This window comes from Stereum hirsutum (assembly GCF_000264905.1).
Source record: "Stereum hirsutum FP-91666 SS1 unplaced genomic scaffold STEHIscaffold_3, whole genome shotgun sequence".
NCBI lineage: Eukaryota > Fungi > Basidiomycota > Agaricomycetes > Russulales > Stereaceae > Stereum > Stereum hirsutum.
Window position 1 is genome coordinate 2,551,716 of NW_006763133.1, and position 19,024 is coordinate 2,570,739.

Sequence of the window (19,024 nt, forward strand, 5' to 3'; positions counted from 1 at the left end):
CTCGTGGTGAGAGACGAGTAGATACGAGAGAGAGAAAAGAAGTGTGCGATTCATTTTGTTTGAGTAAGACTAGTAAGAGTAACAGGACAGTGCTATGCAGAGAAGTAATACAGATTTCACGGTTTTTATGAAGTACTTATAACGAACAACAGCAGTCCCTGTGGACCGAGTCAACGACAACGTGAGTATATACGTGAGTAGCATCCGACACAGCAGAGACAAACTAACACGAAAAGAGTATGAAAAACCGAAGACGTAGATATTCATCATTTTCGTCAAATGCAACATCACAGAGACGCACGAGGAAAAGAGGAGGGCGATTGCAAACACAAACACGAACGCGAGCACAGAACAGAACAGAACAGAGAGGCGAGAGAAAGCTAAAACGATACAGCGATCACAGTCCGAGCCAGCGAAAGAAACGATACAAGTGCTGATAATCCTACATCAAAGGCCATCGAGCGATAGCCTGGCGTCAAGCCGGCTTGTGGCTCAAGATGTCCTGGATGTCGGAGATCGCCCTGCTCGTCTCCATGGCTTGCGGTCCGCCTGGGAGGATGGAGATGCGCTGCTTGGTGATGTTCAACACCGACTGAACGTTGGGCAGAACGCGGATACAATAAGGCGCAACAACAGGGTCCTGTACGAAACGGACCTCAATCAGTATCCGATAGATGACAACGTCAGGCAGGGCATGGCACGTACATTGGTCTTGAGCACGGTGGCGGCGCGCTGGAGCCACCAGAGGGAAGACTTGAAGCTCTCGCCTTCGGGCGCACTCTCACCAATGTAACCACCAAGCTAGAGAAACAATTGAGTATCAGACAGAAGCCTAACAGGATGTTGAACATTAATAGAACCCACCTTGTGCACGATCGTCAAGATCACGGCCTGCGACAACGGAGAAGGCCCGTTCAAAGGCATGATGGCCTCTGGGTTAGACCGACCCAACAGCTCGCGGAGCTGGCGCGGGTCCTGTGTGCTCAGCACGTCGAGGTATGTCTGATCCCAGTCTTCGATCTGGGCGGGAGGAGTATGATGAACCTGCATTGGAGCAGGTGGCGGAAGGGCAGGATGAGATGCTTGAGGAGCAGGAATACCATGACCCCAGGGTCCAGGGATTGGAGGAGGCTGATGACTCTGCTGCTGAGGAAGAGGACCATAGTGTTGCATGGGTGGCGGGCCTTGGTGTACGGGCTGACGCTGTTGTTGATACTGTACCATACTACCGCTAGAAGGCATGGGTGGAGAAGGCTGCCTGTGAGAAGCAACAGGAGGGACGCTAGCGTTGAGGCTCAAGAACTTGACCTGGTCGGCCAGGTTGCGAACGGTCTGCTCGAGGTCGCGAATGACAGCCTACGACAAATCATAGTGAGTGATAGGCTAGTAAACGAATAAAAGGGAGACAAACCTCCTGGCCCCTGAGTGTCTCGCTTTGCCATGAAATGACGTCCTTCTTGAGGTTCATCATCTCAGAATGAATCTCACGAGACAATTCCTGGTGCATGTTGGAAGACTGCTGCGAATAGGCGGGGATGAGCGTTTTGTGGATAGCATCCTTGACATGACGCTCGATGATGGGCGTGACGGAGGAAGAGAACGTGCGCGCGACGTGGGTGGCGACCTCAGGACGGAGGAGCAACTTCTCGATCTCGAGGGGAAGAGTCTACAAAGACTAAATTATACCATGTGACAAGAATGACACACGGAACCACTGACCATGTTCACCGAGTCACCGACGCCAATGGCGATCTGCTCGTTTAGGGCAGCTCTGACCTCGGTCCTGGTGATTTCCCTCAAAGTCGGCAGCACAGAGTTCAACACCTCCGACCTGACCGCCGTCTCGACGACCCTCGTCGTGTTCGTCGTCAACTCGCTCGAGATCAGCTTCAGAATCTTCTCCTGACGGTCAAAGTCCGCTTGTTTCTCGCTGACCCGGATTTCCTCGAGCCGTTGGTCTGTGGGAGCATTGTTGTCAGCGGACATCATGACAGTTACGGACGAAGCGACACAAGGAAGATTATACCCACGTTGCTTATCCATCTCCTTCCCGACCAGCCGGCCAATGCGACTATAAAGGTTTTCCTCCATCTTCTTGATCTCCTTCGTCATGTTGGCGCCAATAGCCGCCTCGTTGTTGATGTTGCTATTGCTATTGCCTTCACCATTTTTACTAGCTTTCTCCTTAGCACCAGCCTCGTCCCTGTCCTTCCAGCCAACATTCCTGTTCCTACCACCCTTGCCCCTCACCTCAGACGGCCTACCGGGCTCACGAGTAAGCTCGGGCTCCACCTCCTCGGACGGTGGCGTCCTATTGCGCTCCAAGGCAAGCGGAGGAAGCGGAGGAGGCGGCATAGGCGCCTGCACCTGAACGGGCTGTTCACGGGGCGGAGGCGTCAGTTCGCGGCGTTGAGGGGGCGGAGGAACCTGCTGCTGTTGCTGAACAGGTGGCGGTGGCGGACGATGAGTCCTAGATTCGACAGCAGGGCCTTGCATGATCTGCGGAGGCAGCGCCGGGAACTTCATCTGCGTGCCCGCAAAAGCGATATCGAACCATTCCTTCCTGATCAGGATCTGGTCCACGCCCGTCGAGTGCACGGAGAAGGCTACGAGGGCGAGCTCGCCTGGCGGGACTTTGGCGGCGACACACGCTGCGTGGGCTTCCTCGCCGTTGGGATCCGCGTCGGCGGTGAGGATGACGAAGTGGATTGTCGGTTTCGGGCCCAGGAACTCGACGACCTGACTGAAGCTCCCGCGGACTTGAGGTTCCTCGGCGCCGACATCCGTGTACTCAAAGCCAAGCTTGAAGGCGATCATGCTGTCACGACGGTTGTTCGCAACCCATAGTGTCTGGAGTCGGGCGTCGTAGTTCGCGTGGCCGAACATATCTGGATCCTCCCTGTCACCGTTGACGAACTTGATCGTGCCGAGAACGTTAGTCCGCATGGAGGACAACAGCTGGAAGACGGTGTTGTGCTTGCGACCGACGACGAATCCACCGTCCACGAGAGTAAGGGAGGAGGGTGCATCCTCACCCCTGATCTTCCCGGACCAGATGGAGAACTTGCGGTCAATATCCCAGAGAGCGAGAGTGGAGTCATCGGAGATGGTCGCGATCGCGGAATGATCAACGTCGAAATCGAAAGCAACAAGAGCCTGCAGACAATATATCAGCTGGTTTCACCTCATACAGACGTGCCGCTCGATGCTTACCGAAGGCACGGCAAATGGCTGAGCAAGGCGATGGAGCTCATGATAGTCTATGGGATCTCCTCCGAACATACGCAAAGCATCGTTGATGTTGAAAAGGAAAACGCCCGTCTCCGACGAGATAGCAATAACGTCCGGCTGCCTAGGGTGCCATTTGACAGAGTGCAGGTTCTCTGGTCCGGTACCGGGCAAAACACAAAGCAAGATCCTGCCACTGGAAGAATGTCAGCGACGCATGAAAAATCGATAGAGACGGTCACGCACAGCGCGTCGTCCGTGATGACTTCGGGAAGCTCCCAGACCACCAGGCCTCCATCCGACGTAATGCCCGCAAGACGGTTTCCAATCACCGCCATGTCAGTGACGGCGGTCGTCAACGGGAAGACATGAGGAAGCTGGAGAAGAGTACGGTCTCCACTAGAACGAGAAATGACACGAACGCGACCTGGATATGAAATGGTAAGTTTATCGTTTCTGAAGATGAAGACAGGCGGACAGACCTTTGGTCATGGCATACGCGACCCACTGGGTCGCACCAATCGTCGTACCAGGCAAAAAAGTAGAGTCAACCCGCACAAGAGCGATGGCCGTCGACTTGACGGCCTCACGGTTCGCTTGGATCTCCTCCAAAGGCTGGTTGACATCGAATATAATAGTTTGAGAATGGCTGAAAGAGACGAAGTTCAGTTTCTAGCCGCTGCATGGTGATACCGACGTTGTACTGACTTAGGGCTCGACTGAGACTTCCCCTTAGGCCCGCCTCTGCCCCTTCCCTCATGCTTGTTCCAACTACCACGGGGGCCCGGTGAGCCATCCTTCTCACGAGGAGAAGGAGCGTGTGCGGTGAAAGCGGGAGGTACAGGGGATCCGGCTAGCGGACCAATGGGTTGCTCAGAAGGACCCTTGCGTTGTTGACCTGGGGCAGGCTGCTTTGGTGGCGAGTTTCGCGGAGAACTGGCCTGGTAGGGCTTCGGGGGCAAGGGACGAGGTTGCGCTTTAGCCTGAACCTGTTCAGGCGAGACAAAGTCGTCGGTTGCACTCGGAATGGGGAGTTCGTATGAAGGCGGTAACTGCTGCGATGAAGATTGCTGCCCGCGAGTCAACTGTTCGATGAGATTCTCGACGGACTTCCGTTTTGAGTCCGTGGTAGAAGGAAGGCTCCATTCCTCGTTGACACTCACCGCGGTGTCTGCCGAATGAGAAAGGGGCGGGACAGCTTTGCGAGGCGAAGTGACGGAAGAGGAAGCGAGAGCATCAAAGGGAGAAACGAAGTCAAACATAGATTTAGGGGGAGGTGGAGGCTGCTGTTGTGGTAGCGGTGGCGCAACCGCCACCGAAGAAGGTGGAGTTTGGAAAGTGTCGTGTACAGGTCCAAGCGGGGTCGTTTCTGGCTCGTAATAAGAGCCGCTGTCCTGTTGGGAGGTATTCGATGATCCAAAAGCAGGCGAAGGATCTGCAGGAGGTAGATGTAAAGAGCTCTGGGGCGAAGGGTTACTGTAGAGGGTCTGAGGTGCGGTCCTGCGATTAGAAAATGAGGGATGAATCAACAACAGGTTCGTTAGATGAGATAAGGATATGTGTTTTTTGACAGGGGTCATGGAAGCTGAGCTAGCACGGATGTTTTCTGTCGAATGACCGGACCATGCAGAGGCCACATTCCTAGGATGCCACGCCACTCCCTAGTATCTTCTACTTCGACTCGATACGCGGCCCCAGATGTGAACGAAAAAGAAAAGGTAGCTCACCCAGACATCAACTGTTCCAACAGCATCCTCCCTTGTGACTCATTGTTGACAGTAGGTCCCGATCGATGTGAAGAGCCGGGTGGAGTCGGAATTTGCTGAGGTTGCTGGGGTACTGAGGCCGTCGAGGTAGAGGGGGAAGCGACGGTGCCGAGGAGAGACAAGAGCGCACTCTGTCTGCTCTCTGCAGAGTTAATGGGAGCGGAAGTCGTGGACGAGACGGAGTTGGCGGTGATAGATACAGGCGTTGCGGGCGCGGAGTTGCTCGACTGGTGCTGCAAGGGGCCACCCGGGAGATTCGAGTTGGGTCCTAGGCTGGCTCCTGCGGTCGGCTGAGGGGCAGCAGTCTGAGCAATTAAATTATTGAAAAGAGTATCGACGTGAGCCGGGGGCGACGGCTGGGCGATCTCGCGGAGCGAATGAGGTGGCGAAACATGCTGATACTTGTTGAGCGACGGCTGGTGAGTCTGTTCCTGGTATCCTCCTGGGGGACTAGAACCACGAGAGAAGAGGTTACGCTGTGTAGGGCGATCCATTGAGGACGTCAAACTGGCCGATGGTGAATGAAAAGATGGAGGGGTGAAGGGGGAAGTGAAGGGGATCGCAAACGACCGCCGTCCAAGACGTCCTCTCTAAACTTGATGCCTCACCCAACACACGAGGCGGGCACATGCTCGGCATCCCCCGCCCTTCCTCATCTACCGCCTTTGGCAGTTCGCCTCGCCCCCTGCCCCCACCAGCTCGAGCACTCATCCCGTCCTTCTTCCACCAATCGTGCTCTGCCTCTCAACTCTGCAGTAAACACAATAGCCCACGGCCGCCCACTCAAGCTGCTCCGCTCTTTCACTCGACGTCACCATTCAAGCCATTAACAGATTCGGACTCCACAAACAGTCCACGGTCAGCGAGCGCGAGGCAGCGTTCGAGACCTAAACGCTGATGCACAGGAAACACAAGCGAAAACACATAATAAATACGCTCTTTGCCATCCCTCCGATCACGCTTACCCCTTTCACGATGCGAACAAAGACTCCCTAGCGATGAGAGGCGGTCTAAATCAAACGTAGATAATAGACGAGATACAGCCAGACCTATGAATAAGCTCTGGTTCTTCCTCATGTCCTTATCCACCCACCGAGCGACTGTTTCTCCGAAAGCAATCATCCACTTATCGAACCCCGCACCGTACTCCGTGATCAAACAGGGCGTTGTTGTTCCCTAATCTCCGATGCAAGGTATCTACCAGAGTTGCATGTTGACCGTAACTCACGAGCGGACGTAAGTTCCCACCCGCGTTGAATCCAGGGGCCGAAATAGTCATAAGCAGAGGCTTCTCGTCCAAAGTTGAATCGTGAGGCTCGAAGCCGTAATCCTGCAAACCGCCCGAAATAGCCCGAAGTCCATTCAAGTTCAAAGCCACGCCACATTATGCACGCGCACCCCTGTCACTCAGGCCTCAGGCATTTAGCCTTGACGTGAAATGCTACTTTTGACTACTGTGGTGACCGTGAGTTCAGTCAGAAGAAATGGTAGATGTCAGAATCGAAATTTAACGTACCGTTTTACGGCCGTCTAACGAAATACCCACCAACCAAATTTTCCACGTCTTCAACTTGAAGGCGCCAGGTGGATCAGGCTGCAGGAAGCCCCAAACGTGCCCACCTCGTGCTAACGGCCCCGATCAGAGTCGTTTTATGTCGAACGGACGCTATACGTGGCTATAGTCCTAGTAAGTCAAAGCGCCGCCGAGTTTACCGAGCAAAAGAAAAACACAAATCAAACAACATGCTTCGGGAGTCTGAGTCTGGGCTTTCTGTGGGTCAGCTGAGCGAACACGTTAATCCTCATTGACACGTTCTGTTTCGTGAATCAGGATAAGTAGATAACACGGAGAAGGGAAGGGAAGGGAAGCCCACTCGTCATCGTCCAGAGACTCCTGAGGCGGAGCCTTTATTTCTATGCCAGGGATCCTGAGAAACATGCAAGACTATATCTGTTACTTGCTATTCTCTGGTGAGACTGCGCATAATTTAGTAGCCGTTGGCCACAGTGACACTCCGAGGAGTACGCCAGCAGTAGATTCAAGCTTGTGAGCCAGTCGTTCTCCCCCCTCTTCGCGTGGAAACACGACGAAGACTGCCAGTGAAGATCACAAGGACAAAAGCCCACCACACGCAGCGAATTAAACGTGGCCAGCGAGATATACATAGTCAAAGCGTGGCCGAAAACACAGACACTAGAAGAAGATAAGTAAAACGAACGAACGGCCTTGAGGCCTGATGCCAGATCAAAAAAAAAACTCAGCGAAGAGCAGTTGACCTCTCATGCCGCATGCATGCATAATCGTCCAGGTATTGATCTCCACCAGAACTCCGAGACGGATGGAAGGTGATAATAGGTCCTTGGAGTATAAATATCCAGCGCTTCAGTAATTCGGAGGAAGGGAGCGAGGCCATGACGCATGCGAGCGAAAGCGCAGAGGTGCAAACGCCTGCTGAGTATGTTTATCACAGTACTGAATCTGGGTCTGAGTCTTGAAGCGCGGCGAATGCGTAGACGGCCGGACGCTAGGCATGGTGGGTTTCGCCAGGTCAACATGCAACTGAACAGTGCGAGAAAGGTGATTTCGCGAGATCAACATGCAACAGGAATGGTCTCGACAACTCGACAAGGCAATACCGCAGAGCTAGACGGTGTTCTTGCGCTACCCTGCTCCATCTCACTCAGTCCATGTACTGACAAACGTTTCTTCGCCCCACGCAACGCGGGTATGTGACACGCTTTGAGTCCGTGCAAACAAGCGGCGAGGCGGCGATCTTCGACGCAACGGTCTACCTGCACTGTATACACAAGCCTTCACCAGATAGACAAGCTGAAGCACTTCGCCGAAGGACAATCTGTCTGGATCATAGATGTGCGGCTTGATGATACGATACTGAGGGAGGCAAAAAGCCAGGTACAGCAGTCTCTTGACTCGTTGCATTTCAACCTGATCTGCGCCCTGTTCAGGCCTGTTGAACGAGCTATTTTCAACGTGTGTCCCCTTTGCCTGTGGCAGACTATGATCCGCCTGTCATGGGATGTATCCGGCCTTCTGATATCTCTGACCATCTGCTAATGTTAGGAGGTCGGAACAGAAGGGTGAGATCATGTTCTTCAACTTCATGATGGTGTGTGGCGTTGGCGTCAAATCGAGATGGATCGTGGCTTGTGTGGCCACAAAAAAGTAGATTCGTATCCAACGAGATGCGTACGAATCATCGACAAGATTTTGGTAACAGTGTCATAACTAAAGACCGCTTCAGACAACGCTGAAGGCGAATGTAGCCGGCCTTTATGTAGCGGGGGAGGACATGCTTTATGTGGATGTGGCGTCCTCAGGAAGACTACCTCCACCACTCGTCCACGACCGGCCGCATTTTGTATGCGCGACAAACGCACGCCAACGGAGTGAGAGCAGAATCAGGCTACAGAATCATCAGAAGGCGCAAAGCCGCAGTGGCCCGTGGGGGCGGAAATATCTCAAGGAAACAAGCCCGCGACAGCTGATCGTAGGATAAGATCCGATTATCATCATGCCGCACCACCCCAATTGGCCAATACGGTCTACCCCGCACGGTCGTAGCCAAACACGCACACACGAAAGCACGGCGGAACGCACCGTGAAGGCCTAGGGGCTGGAGATATAAAAAGGGGCCTGGTGGTCGCCCCAGACCTGCCAAGTTCGCCCAACTCTACCACCACAACCACACAACCACACCAATCCAAACCCACTCACCCAAGTCTTCTTCGTCATGTCCACCGTACGTAGACGCTCGTCTTCATTGTCGAGGTCATAACCTTGATGTCTGTCTGTCTGACTGACCGTTTGTCGTCGGTGTTTAGACCGTCCAGACCCCCGTTAACCAAGGCTGCGGTTCCACCAGCTGTGGCTGTGGCGCTTCGTACGTCTATTCCTCTGGCTTGCTGTCTCCATCCCTTCGATGAACGTCGATGCTGACGATGAACACATTGATGCTATACAGCTGCCAGTGCAAGCCCGGCGAGTGCAAGTGCTGAGCGCATCGATCTTTACCTAACGCCATCCATCCATCCATCTGTCCCTCTCTTGTACCATCCCGGAGTTCCGTTGTATGATGTAACGTCGAAGTTGGAAGAGGTGTGCGATATCGAAATGTTGTTGTGAAATACAATCTTTGCCTTGTGTTGAATCTTCCCTGCGCGAGTGTGCGTCCTGTCTCGTTGGTATAGTATTGCTTCCGGAGAGCTGTCGTGAAGGAGACGGCACTGCGACTGGTATTCGAAGGGTAAGTGCCATGAGGACGACCTGGCTTCCGGAAGGACAAAGTGAAAATTGTCATCGATAGAGGCAGATTTCAAGGGAAATACAGTGAGCGCGACCAAATTGTACAAGTGTTACACCTTCATAGCAATAGCAAATGGTTCTTAGATTGTTTATCGCTTCACCTCGTTGGCTGAGTTGAAAAAAATAATGAGCTCGAAATCCAAAGCAAGAAAGAAGTCGATACTCACCAAGTTGCTGGTATCTTCGCCGCCGCTGAGGATCGATGCTCTCGAGTTGATCGAGCAACTGAAGACATTCCTTCACGAGCACCTGTGAACCTCCCTCGCCTATGGACGTCGAATGATTCCGAAGCAGAAGTTGCTTGTAGTGAACAAGCGATTCCATACACCCTGTCAAGCAAGCCCAGACGGCGTTCCGTTAGTCCACGAATGGCTACGCAAATGGCTATATGACACGGAGAACTCACACTTGCTATCGGGCTGCTCGTCCAACAGTTCCTGGATGACAACTATCTCCCGCTCGAGGAGCTCACGATCATCGCCTGATACCGCCACGGCAACCAGAGGTCAACAAAACGATCACAAGGAGAAACGTATACGGCATGCTTGCCTGTGCCGACGAGCCATCGATGATAAAGCCATACACTCTGATCATTCGGATCTGTATACATCGCGTTCTGAACGAGGTCAAACTCTGCAGGCTAGAGGTCAGCAACGCCACATCTACCCTCATGATACATACTATTGCGTGCGGGTTCTGAGCGGATAGGAGGTTTCTAACCTTGTTGAAGCGTAGCGGCTCTGTTGAGTTTACCGCTATCCCACAAGGAGGAAAGGATCTTGGTTCGCTGATGCCAGGCACTGAAGTTTGAAAAATTGGATTCTATCTTCTTCGTCGTAAAACCAAGTTCTGCAATTTCAGACCATCGGACAGGCATTCCGGCGAGAACATATCTTCGATAATTCCATGCGTGAACTACAGATTGGGTGGGTGTGAGAGAGGCACAAAGAACGAGACGAGAAAGAGACGCACAATTACGAGCATCGGCCTCGAGCATCTTTTCTACTAGGCCCATCTCCCGCTGCCAACTTGTCTTCTTCCATCCTTGGGTATCATCACCATCACCGCCATCCGGGATACTCTCAAGGCACCAACGTCTGTGATTCCAGATCCAATACACTTTGGGATGGGCCTTGAGTGCGATGGTGGTCATTGCGAGGTCATTGGTCAGTAATTCGTATATCTCCTTGGCAGAGCTGAGCAAACAAGTGAGCAGAGTATTCAAGATATATTAGAACTCTGACTTACCTGACGAGAAATATGCCACGGAGGAGTATATTTCGTCTATAATTCCAGACAGTATAGAACTCAGGATTGGTACTCAGTAGACGGGAAGTGAGGTCGAAAGCATCTTGACTCCAGTCTTGGCTCTTCTTCTGTGGAAACGGTCGGCACAAGGACAGTCATTCAGAGCGGGCGAACGCACTCTAGCCAGGACATCATCAGTGAGAGCTAGATAGGCGACGAGTTTGGCCTTGTCGCGCTCCTGCTTGGCCTCTTGGGCCTCACGAGACTGTCGGACGCGTCGTACACCGTGCTGAACAGATATTTATTAGTCGTTGGCAGATATTCAAGCACAGAGAAAGCACCATTGCTATGGCAGATCAAGGTAGATAAGGTGAAGCGAGGGCACTGGGATATTGCACAGAGTACAAGTAGCAGGGTGGCGACTGACGCGGTCGTCGTTGGGAATCGCGTCAGGCGTGAGACTAAATTTCCTGAAGGAGACCTGCCGTCACTCACACGAACGCGTCTCGACTTGAGTTCGTCTTCCACCTTCGTCTGGAAAGACCATCCACATACCAACTGGCCAAGATGCCTTCAGCTGTGAAGACGACGTCTAACTTCGAGTCCCTTGCGGGCCACTTCCCTCTCACGCTGCCTGTGCCGACGCCAGTCACCCACCCAGACCTTGTCTCGCCGAAGGATCTCCACCGCGAGGAGGACCTCTTACGAAACCCATTTTCTTTCCGTCATTGGTGGACTGCTATCCACAGCACACGCGATGCACACATCGCTCTTCAAAAGGCTGAAAAGCAGCCAGACATCCCACCAGAAGTCGCCGCTCTCCTAGGTCCTCTTGCTTCACCCATTGCCCGAAAGGCGCTTCAGCGCTTGACGTATCTTTATGAGGCTGCTCTCGTGCAATTCCCTGGGTCGTTCAAGCTGTGGAAGTCGTATCTGCAGACTAGGATGGGGTATGTCTTGGGCAAGCAGATAAGTAAGAAGAGGTCAGGTGGGAGAAAGAAGTTCCCTGAAATGAGGGACGCGTTGGAGGAGGAGCAGGAGGATCTCGAGCAGTGGGAGGGAGGTTTGGATGGTGTTGTGGGTTGGGAAGAGTGGAAGGCTCTTGCCGCGACTTTTGAGCGGTGCCTCATGTGGCTTCCAAAGGTGCGTTAATCCCGAAGGTTACGAGCTAAACAGTGCTGATGCGTGCCGATATATTTTGCATCTCCTTTATGTAGATGCCACGAATATGGCTGATGTACCTCTCCATATTCAACCACCCAAACTGTCCACCAGTCCTATCTCATACACACGCACGCCGTACCTTCGACCGCGCTCTCCGCACCCTCCCACCATCTCTCCACCACCGCATCTGGGTTCGTTATCTACTTTGGGCGGAATCAAAAGGTGGTGCAACGACCGTTTCTGTGTATCGTCGATACCTCGCAATCGACCCCAGCATCACCGAACGCTACACCGCTCTTCTTCTCTCCCCAAGCAACCCTTCCCCACGACCTCTCGAAGCCGCCAAACTCCTTCTGTCCCTAGCTCGGAAAGCTGCTCGGGGCGAATACACCAGTCCAGAGGGGAAGAGCCCCTACCAACTTCTTGGAGAGTGGTTGAACGTTGTCGAAGCCAACGCGGAGGCCGTCGGGCTGAGTCTCGAGGACACAATACGTGTTACTGAGGAGGAAGAAAAGCTCAAGGTTGAGGAGGACGAAGGCAAAACTGACGACGCCTCGCAGAAGCCATCAGGATCAGAACCTGTCTCAGTCAAGGGTCAGCTCATTCGTTTTGCCGGGCCGCCTGTGGCTGTCACCCCAGAAGGAAAACCCGCTCCCGCATACGACGAGGACGAGGACCCCACAAGCTCTCGCAAGCTCGACGTTGAAAAAATCGTCCGTGTCGATGGTCTCGCGGTCTACAAAGACCAAGCTGGCCGTCTCTGGTCAGGCTTGGCGTCCTATTGGTTGAGACGCGCTGAGTTTGCTCGCGCGAAGCAGACGTTCGAGACTGGGATCGCGTCAGTCCTGACTATCCGGGACTTCACTCAGATCTTCGATGCATATGCCGAATTCAGCGAGACGGTGATCAACTCGTTGATGGAGGCTTTGGCGGAGGAGGCCGATGAAGATGACGACGAGGAGATCGACAAAGAAGCTGTCGAGAAGGAATTGGATGTGAACATGAAGGAGTTCGAGGACTTGATGGACCGGAGACCATTCTTGGTGAATGACGTCCTGCTGAGACGGAATCCGCATGATGTTCAGGAGTGGGAGAAGAGGGTAGCTCTATGGGGTGATAATGACGAGAAGGTATGTTTTCCTCATGCCGACATGGTTCGTTTTCTCTCATCTCACTAACCGCGTATTATAGGTCGCAGAGACTTACACGAATGCATTGTCTACCGTCAACCCGCGGAAAGCCACCGCAAACTTCCACCGACTTTATATCAACTTTGCCAAGTTCTATGAAGAGGGTGGCGTAAGCGGCCAGGCAGAGCCCGATCTTGGGAGCGCTCGTAAAGTTTTGGAGAAGGCAACTAAGGTCAACTTCAAGACGGTGGAGGACCTTGCGGAGATCTGGTGTGAGTGGGCCGAACTGGAGGTCCGGCACGAGTATGTCCAATTCGGCTTTCTATATATGCTCAGAATTCTAACCGATTCATAGGAACTACGACGAAGCGATCCGTGTAATGCAACGAGCCGCCGCTATCCCGAAGAACCCGAAGATCAACTACCACGATCATGTATGTATCTATCTCTCGCGGCGTTTTATCATTGTTTCCATAAAGCTGAGAAACTACGCCAGGCTTTGTCTGTACAAGCTCGTTTGTTCAAGTCACTCAAACTCTGGTCCTTCTACGTCGATCTCGAAGAGTCACTTGGCACAGTAGAAACTGCCAAAGCTGTCTACGACAAGATCCTTGAGCTTCGCATCGCAAATGCTCAAGTGATCGTCAATTACGCTGCGTTCCTCGAGGAGAACAAGTACTTTGAGGAGAGCTTTAAGGTCAGTTTTGTTTTCTCATAATTAACGTAGCTTTTACTGACATAACCTCGTTGACCAGGTATACGAGCGAGGCATTGAGCTCTTCACGTTCCCCGTGTCCTTCGAGATCTGGAACATCTACCTCGCGAAGTTCGTCAAGCGATACGTACGTCTATACCCCTTGGTTTTAGTTTGAACTCGGACACTAATTCGTCCTGCTTCGTAGGGTGGCTCCAAACTGGAACGTGCTCGTGATCTATTCGAGCAAGCACTCGAGAAGTGCCCTCCAAAATCGTGCAAGTCCATCTTCCTCATGTATGCCACCCTTGAAGAAGAACATGGCCTCGCAAAACGAGCTATGTCCATCTACGATCGTGCCACACAAGTCATCGACGACAAGGACAAGTTCGAGGCAAGCCTGGTCCCATCCTGCCATACTGCTAAGGGCCCTTGCTGACCAGACAAACGCATTGTTTTACAGATGTTCACTATCTACATCGCCAAGGCCGCCTCGAACTACGGCCTGCCAGCCACTCGTCCTATCTACGAACGCGCCCTCGAAGTCCTCCCCGACCGTCAGACCGCCCAAATGTGCATGCGGTTCGCCTCTCTGGAACGCAAACTCGGCGAAATCGACCGTGCTCGCGCCATCTACGCACACGCCTCCCAGTTCTGCGATCCTCGTGTTAACCCCGAATTCTGGGCGGAATGGCACGCGTTCGAGATCGATACGGGCTCTGAGGATACGTTCCGGGAGATGCTCAGGATCAAGCGGAGTGTGCAGGCGAGGTACAATACCGAGTCGAGCTATCTTGCGGCTCAGACGATGGCGGCGCGTCAGGGTAATTCGCCAGGTGCTGGTACTGGTAGAGAAGAGGTGGCGGATCCGATGGCGGCAGCGGAGAAGCAGGCCGGTGGAGGGAAAGCTGGACCAGCCTTCGTGGCTGCGAAGACCAACCCGATCAGGAGCACTGAGGAAATAAAGGTGGATGCTGCACCTGCTGGAAACGACGAGGAGATTCATATATCTGACGATGACGAGGATATGTGAGAACTTTGTGATTTTCTACGGTGCGCGAGCGGCGTTGTACGTTTGGTGAATATTGCTATGGACCATTGCTATGCGTTCGTCCTTTCTGTCCATCCAGTGCCCGCTTGATGGATAACCTTTCATGCAAGCGTAAAGTTCAGAGAAAGGATAACATGCATGTGGGCGCCCAATTTTATACCGTATGTGCATGGCTTGCGAGTTTGATATAGTCTCTAGAAGCGGCCACCCTGCTCCTAATGAGATCCCAGGATGAACACGTAAGCGATTCAAGTAGGACGACTGCAGGGCGAGGAGGTATCTCGACCAAGAACAGCGAGAATCCCACAATAAAGATGTCGGTACGAGGTTGACTTCGGGGCATGTGCGTCATATGGGGCATACAAGCGTAGAGGAAAAGAACAAAACAGTATAGGAGAACAATAACATGCCATGGAAAACAACACCCTGCCAGCAAACCCTCTTCCCGACGTATCCCCACCCATCCCCAGAGACATCGACAGCGCAACGCGAGTTTACGCTTAGTTCATCTGCCTGATGAGCTTGTTGATGTTGTCCTCACGGTTACCGAAGTCACCGCCTTGAACGTAGTGTTGGAACTTCCGGGTCCTCCAGCCGCCAGTGGGGTTGGAGAGCTTGAAGGGCCAGAGGAAGTTGGAGGCCTTACGAATACACATTAGCTCCTGGCGGAAACTCGGGATGACATTCATATCTCACCTGCTTGAAGTTGGGGCCAGCGGTGGAGATCTCGTGCACGAGGTCCTCGACAGAAAGGATGTCGTACTTGCCAAGGCTCTCTTCGATGACAGCGTTGTTGGAAAGGGGAATGCGTTGCTTGTTGACCTTTCCATAGCCACGCTTGTAGATCAGCTCGCGGACAGACTTCAGGTTAGGCTCGCTGTATGGTAATTAGCTTCACCCAAGCGCTCCGATAGACAATTTGCGACATACCCGTAAGTGACATATGGCTCGACCAACCGAAGCATCTGCTGGGTGGCCTTGGTGACACGAACGAAAACGCCGTTGTTGATCTGGAGGAGACGGAGGAGCTGCAAGATTTTGCGCGGTTTGGGGGCGATTTCGTTGATACTATGAAATGGGTTCGATGGTAATTCTAGGCGACGAATGGAAAATGGACTCACCCCCTGATCCTGACCACGAAGTACACCTTCGGTTGAGCGGGCACGTAGAAGTCACCAGATGACCGTGCAGCCCTCTTCAAACGAATCTCCTCCTTCTCCTTCGACAGGTACTCCTTGACATACGACTCGGCACGCTTGAAGACAACCTTTCGCTTGGCTTTGGCGGCCTAGAAATGCGCAAGTCAGTACCGAACAAGAGTTTGGTCATAGCGTGTAGGGCTCAGTCCCGAAAGATGGTTGATTGAAGGCAGCATAGTGGACGAATCCACTAGCCGTCAAGAAAAAGAAATGCATCATGGCCGGTCTGGAGGAAGAGTTGACGTACTTTGCGGGCAGCATCTGCTTTAGCCAGACGCTCTTCACGAGCCTTTTCGGTCTGCTTGCGCTTTTTGAGGAGGGTCTCCGGGACCTCGATGTCCTAACAAGAGGTGCAAGAATTGAGAACTCGTGAATCGACGTAAAACAATTGGCCATAGTTCCAACTCACGGAGACAGTGGGGACGCTACGATTCAGAGCGGGTCAGACATGCCATTCAGTGTAGATATGAAGGATACGTACGTTGTTGAGGGCGCCATTGCTTGAGGATAGTCTTCGTGGCCGTTGTCCAAAACGTCGGTGAGCGCGGTGGCTTAGGTCTGTATAGTATGACAAAGAATATCTCACGGTCTATTTCGGCAGTCTCCCTTGACTGACCCGACGGCTTGGCTGTTGCAATTCATCGCGTCCTTGTCCAGAAGTTCACCGTTCAACATTCGCAAAAAGACCGCCAAACGATGTAATGCCTCCACCCCTCGTGCGTTCTATTACTTTCATTCTAGCTAACTTCCGCCCGTAACCTACGTATACGCCATTATCCAAAGGCATGTCGATAGCTTTCCGCTGCGGACTCTGTAGGCCCATTTCACCATGGCAGGTCGCTTACTTATGTTGCCCAATGGATGTGACTCGAGCCTCGCGTCCAATAGCTTTCCCATACCGAGACATACCGGCTTTCATAGAGACATTATAGCGAATGCGCGACAGCCAGGAGCCTTTTCGACCGGCTGCCCGCTGTGCCTGTCCATGATCCATGAACATGACGTCTGCGTCTCACACGTTCATCAGCGCTTGCTACCGTCGGAGTTGGCCCAAGCGCGCTAGTAAGTATGTGGCCCTCAACGTAACAGCTATGGACAATATACTGGTAAATCATCAGAGTCAAGACAGTTCTAGGTGTGCTCGACTGCTTGAATATTCAACAAGGCGCTCGTTGGCTCTCACGGGGTGGTATGTAAGCTAAGTTTCCAAACCTTGTTTAGGCCTCCCGTTTATATGAGTCACAGTACTTCAACGGTACTCTTCCATCAATCAATCGGGTATTGACCTACTTGCTCCCTATAGCCGAGCTTCCGCTTTGTCAACAGGGAGCTTAAAGTGCTTGGTGTAATACCGCCGTTGGCGAACGTCAATGACTCGACTACGACCTTCAAGAAGAACACACTGAACTCTGTGATTTGTATCATACAGTTAGCCGCCCATGTCTACCCCACCAGCGTACCAAGATCACCACCCTGTGTTGGCACAGGATGTGCTGGCAGACGACCCCTACTCAACCCCTTCTTCTCCCCAGTATACTCTTGATGCACCTCCTTGCGAGCGCGTTCTGCAGACATCCTCAGCTGCTACTTCCTCCGGTTCTTCCACCCTAGGGAATGCATCATCCTCAGAGTTCATCTTCAAAGGCTATGCCATGGAAATCAACCTAGGGCCCAAACTCTGGGGTCTCATGTTACCTGCCTTCGGTCACAATGGCCACGTCGAAGGCACAGTCAAGCTCTATAAGAACTGCACGCACACATTGCGTCTGGTAGTCTCGGTAGGCTCACGTTCCCCATGGTATGGCGTAATATTGCCTGATCGCGACTTTGTCGTAGCTCATTGGTCGAGCAACCATCACTTGCAGCAGAGGTCGAGGGATCATCGCGGACGCCTTCGCTACCGTCGTTTCGCAGACTGTGACTATACCTCTATCCGGCGACGGTCCATATTACCCCACAGAACAACCATACACATTTTCCATTCCCTTCCCAACTTACGTCAAAGGTGGGACTCTCCCTATCCCTCCTTCATTTGCGGCCTGGAGCCCAGGAATCAGCTCAGAAGTGTCTTACACGCTGAAGGTCGATGCGTACCGTAAGGGCTTGCGGCGCCATGAAGAGTAAATGAATTTTCTGAGTCTCCTTTGCTGAAAGCTGACCGACTCAATTTATTCGTCCCTGCAGTCGAATCATCCCTGTGTTCTACCTCCCAAAAACATGGCCCTCTGTACCTCCTTTCCATGGAGATATCATGACGGACTTCGCCAACCCCCACGGACGAGTTAAGACTCTCAGGATCCCTCGACTTGTCAGCAGCCAGTCCTCAAAAAGCAAACTCCCTGACGGCTGGAAGGCACCGATAGTGAAGGTACAGTTGTCTTCCCCGTTTACCAGACCTGCAATCTAACCCATCACGTAGATGTCCATGCCTGCACTCTCGACATTCAGTTCCGGCTTTCCCATTCCTGTCAAAGTCGACATCTCCTGTCCAGAATCACCCGCATTGCCGAAGATGCTCTGCCCGTTCTTAGAAGTTCAGCTTCTGAGGCGGTTACTGTCGGTGGTGGACGGCAAGATGGTACTCGGGAGTCAAGACCTTGTCATTTGTAGCGGTAGTCTCATTGAGACTATGACTCCCCAGGAAGGCACGACCGTGAGTCATTTTGAGGTCCTGGTTGGACAGCCGGGCCATGAACAAACATGGCAGGTGAAGGATGTCGTCGAAGTATCTGTACGTCGTCATCCTTCTTTGCCGATTCAATACGAGGCAATACTGATTACATATCTGTCTATGTGCTCTCACCTTACAGTATATTCTCTCAGTATCGATAAAGCCGACCGAGAACATGAAATACCTTCCACGATATCGTCACGAAGAGGTCATTCACGTCGTGAGTGAGCCGTGGGGTACTCGGGAGCGGGAGATGCTTCATTTGGGGGGTATATCTGCGCCTGCCGTGGCCTTGAACGGCGCGCGCAGGCCTCTTCGACTCACACACAGTATGAATTGGTGAACTAGAGGTGCTGCTGTCGTACCAAGACCGGGAGTACAGAGATATTACACTAGAATACAGATATGCTTCTCTGGGTTGAGCGCGCACAATACCCTAGTACGATTGATCAGGATCATTTTTTATCACACACAGACGAACAATTTCTACTCTCAATACCCTCGCTATATTATGTACATATATGCAGAACTTATTTCTATTCGTTCTTT

The 19,024-nt window shown here is 52.6% G+C and overlaps 5 protein-coding genes across 5 annotated transcripts; 2 read left to right on the top strand and 3 right to left on the bottom strand.

The window, feature by feature from the left end:
• Window positions 1-34: 34 nt before the first annotated feature.
• STEHIDRAFT_119276 (uncharacterized protein) lies at window positions 35-5,516 on the bottom strand. Its single transcript, XM_007301157.1, has 11 exons — window positions 4,956-5,516; window positions 3,937-4,728; window positions 3,711-3,877; window positions 3,475-3,655; window positions 3,214-3,424; window positions 2,031-3,156; window positions 1,720-1,958; window positions 1,412-1,666; window positions 865-1,356; window positions 706-801; window positions 35-640 (listed from the first exon to the last, which is right to left on the bottom strand). The coding sequence occupies exons 1-11, from the start codon at window positions 5,486-5,488 to the stop codon at window positions 476-478; spliced, it is 4,257 nt and encodes a 1,418-aa protein (XP_007301219.1). The 5' UTR covers window positions 5,489-5,516; the 3' UTR covers window positions 35-475.
• Window positions 5,517-9,248: 3,732 nt separating this feature from the next.
• Window positions 9,249-10,936, bottom strand: STEHIDRAFT_74878 (rab-protein geranylgeranyltransferase). The gene is made up of 9 exons (XM_007300554.1): window positions 10,908-10,936; window positions 10,745-10,855; window positions 10,567-10,694; window positions 10,291-10,514; window positions 10,039-10,233; window positions 9,868-9,951; window positions 9,725-9,799; window positions 9,486-9,647; window positions 9,249-9,427 (listed from the first exon to the last, which is right to left on the bottom strand). The coding sequence occupies exons 1-9, from the start codon at window positions 10,908-10,910 to the stop codon at window positions 9,408-9,410; spliced, it is 1,002 nt and encodes a 333-aa protein (XP_007300616.1). The 5' UTR covers window positions 10,911-10,936; the 3' UTR covers window positions 9,249-9,407.
• A 197-nt stretch (window positions 10,937-11,133) lies between these two features.
• On the top strand, window positions 11,134-14,587 carry STEHIDRAFT_129084 (spliceosome complex protein; the record flags this gene model as incomplete). Its single annotated transcript, XM_007301158.1, has 8 exons — window positions 11,134-11,709; window positions 11,784-12,860; window positions 12,922-13,163; window positions 13,216-13,294; window positions 13,357-13,557; window positions 13,616-13,702; window positions 13,763-13,948; window positions 14,018-14,587. 8 exons carry the CDS (start codon window positions 11,134-11,136, stop codon window positions 14,585-14,587), a joined length of 3,018 nt encoding a protein of 1,005 aa, XP_007301220.1.
• A 373-nt stretch (window positions 14,588-14,960) lies between these two features.
• STEHIDRAFT_166465 (60S ribosomal protein L7) lies at window positions 14,961-16,302 on the bottom strand (the record flags this gene model as incomplete). Its single annotated transcript, XM_007301159.1, has 7 exons — window positions 14,961-15,246; window positions 15,302-15,482; window positions 15,536-15,673; window positions 15,727-15,893; window positions 16,052-16,144; window positions 16,214-16,229; window positions 16,286-16,302. The coding sequence occupies 7 exons, from the start codon at window positions 16,300-16,302 to the stop codon at window positions 15,106-15,108; spliced, it is 753 nt and encodes a 250-aa protein (XP_007301221.1). The 3' UTR covers window positions 14,961-15,105.
• A 941-nt stretch (window positions 16,303-17,243) lies between these two features.
• Window positions 17,244-18,937, top strand: STEHIDRAFT_166466 (uncharacterized protein; the record flags this gene model as incomplete). The annotated part of the gene is made up of 5 exons (XM_007301160.1): window positions 17,244-17,582; window positions 17,641-17,924; window positions 17,989-18,172; window positions 18,224-18,535; window positions 18,615-18,937. 5 exons carry the CDS (start codon window positions 17,244-17,246, stop codon window positions 18,816-18,818), a joined length of 1,323 nt encoding a protein of 440 aa, XP_007301222.1. The 3' UTR covers window positions 18,819-18,937.
• Window positions 18,938-19,024: the final 87 nt, after the last annotated feature.

Excerpts from the sequence above, each read along its gene's own strand:
- STEHIDRAFT_74878 (XM_007300554.1), bottom strand. Across the intron at positions 10,695-10,744 it reads CTGATGATGTCCTGGCTAGA|AAGAAGAGCCAAGACTGGAG; the intron begins GTGCGTTCGCCC and ends CCGTTTCCACAG. Across the intron at positions 10,234-10,290 it reads CGAGGCCGATGCTCGTAATT|TTCACGCATGGAATTATCGA; the intron begins GTGCGTCTCTTT and ends CCCAATCTGTAG.
- STEHIDRAFT_119276 (XM_007301157.1), bottom strand. The coding sequence starts at position 5,488 with ATGGATCGCCCTACACAGCGTAACCTCTTCTCTCGTGGTTCTAGTCCC. Across the intron at positions 1,667-1,719 it reads TCGGTGACTCGGTGAACATG|ACTCTTCCCCTCGAGATCGA; the intron begins GTCAGTGGTTCC and ends TAGTCTTTGTAG. Across the intron at positions 1,357-1,411 it reads AGACACTCAGGGGCCAGGAG|GCTGTCATTCGCGACCTCGA; the intron begins GTTTGTCTCCCT and ends GATTTGTCGTAG.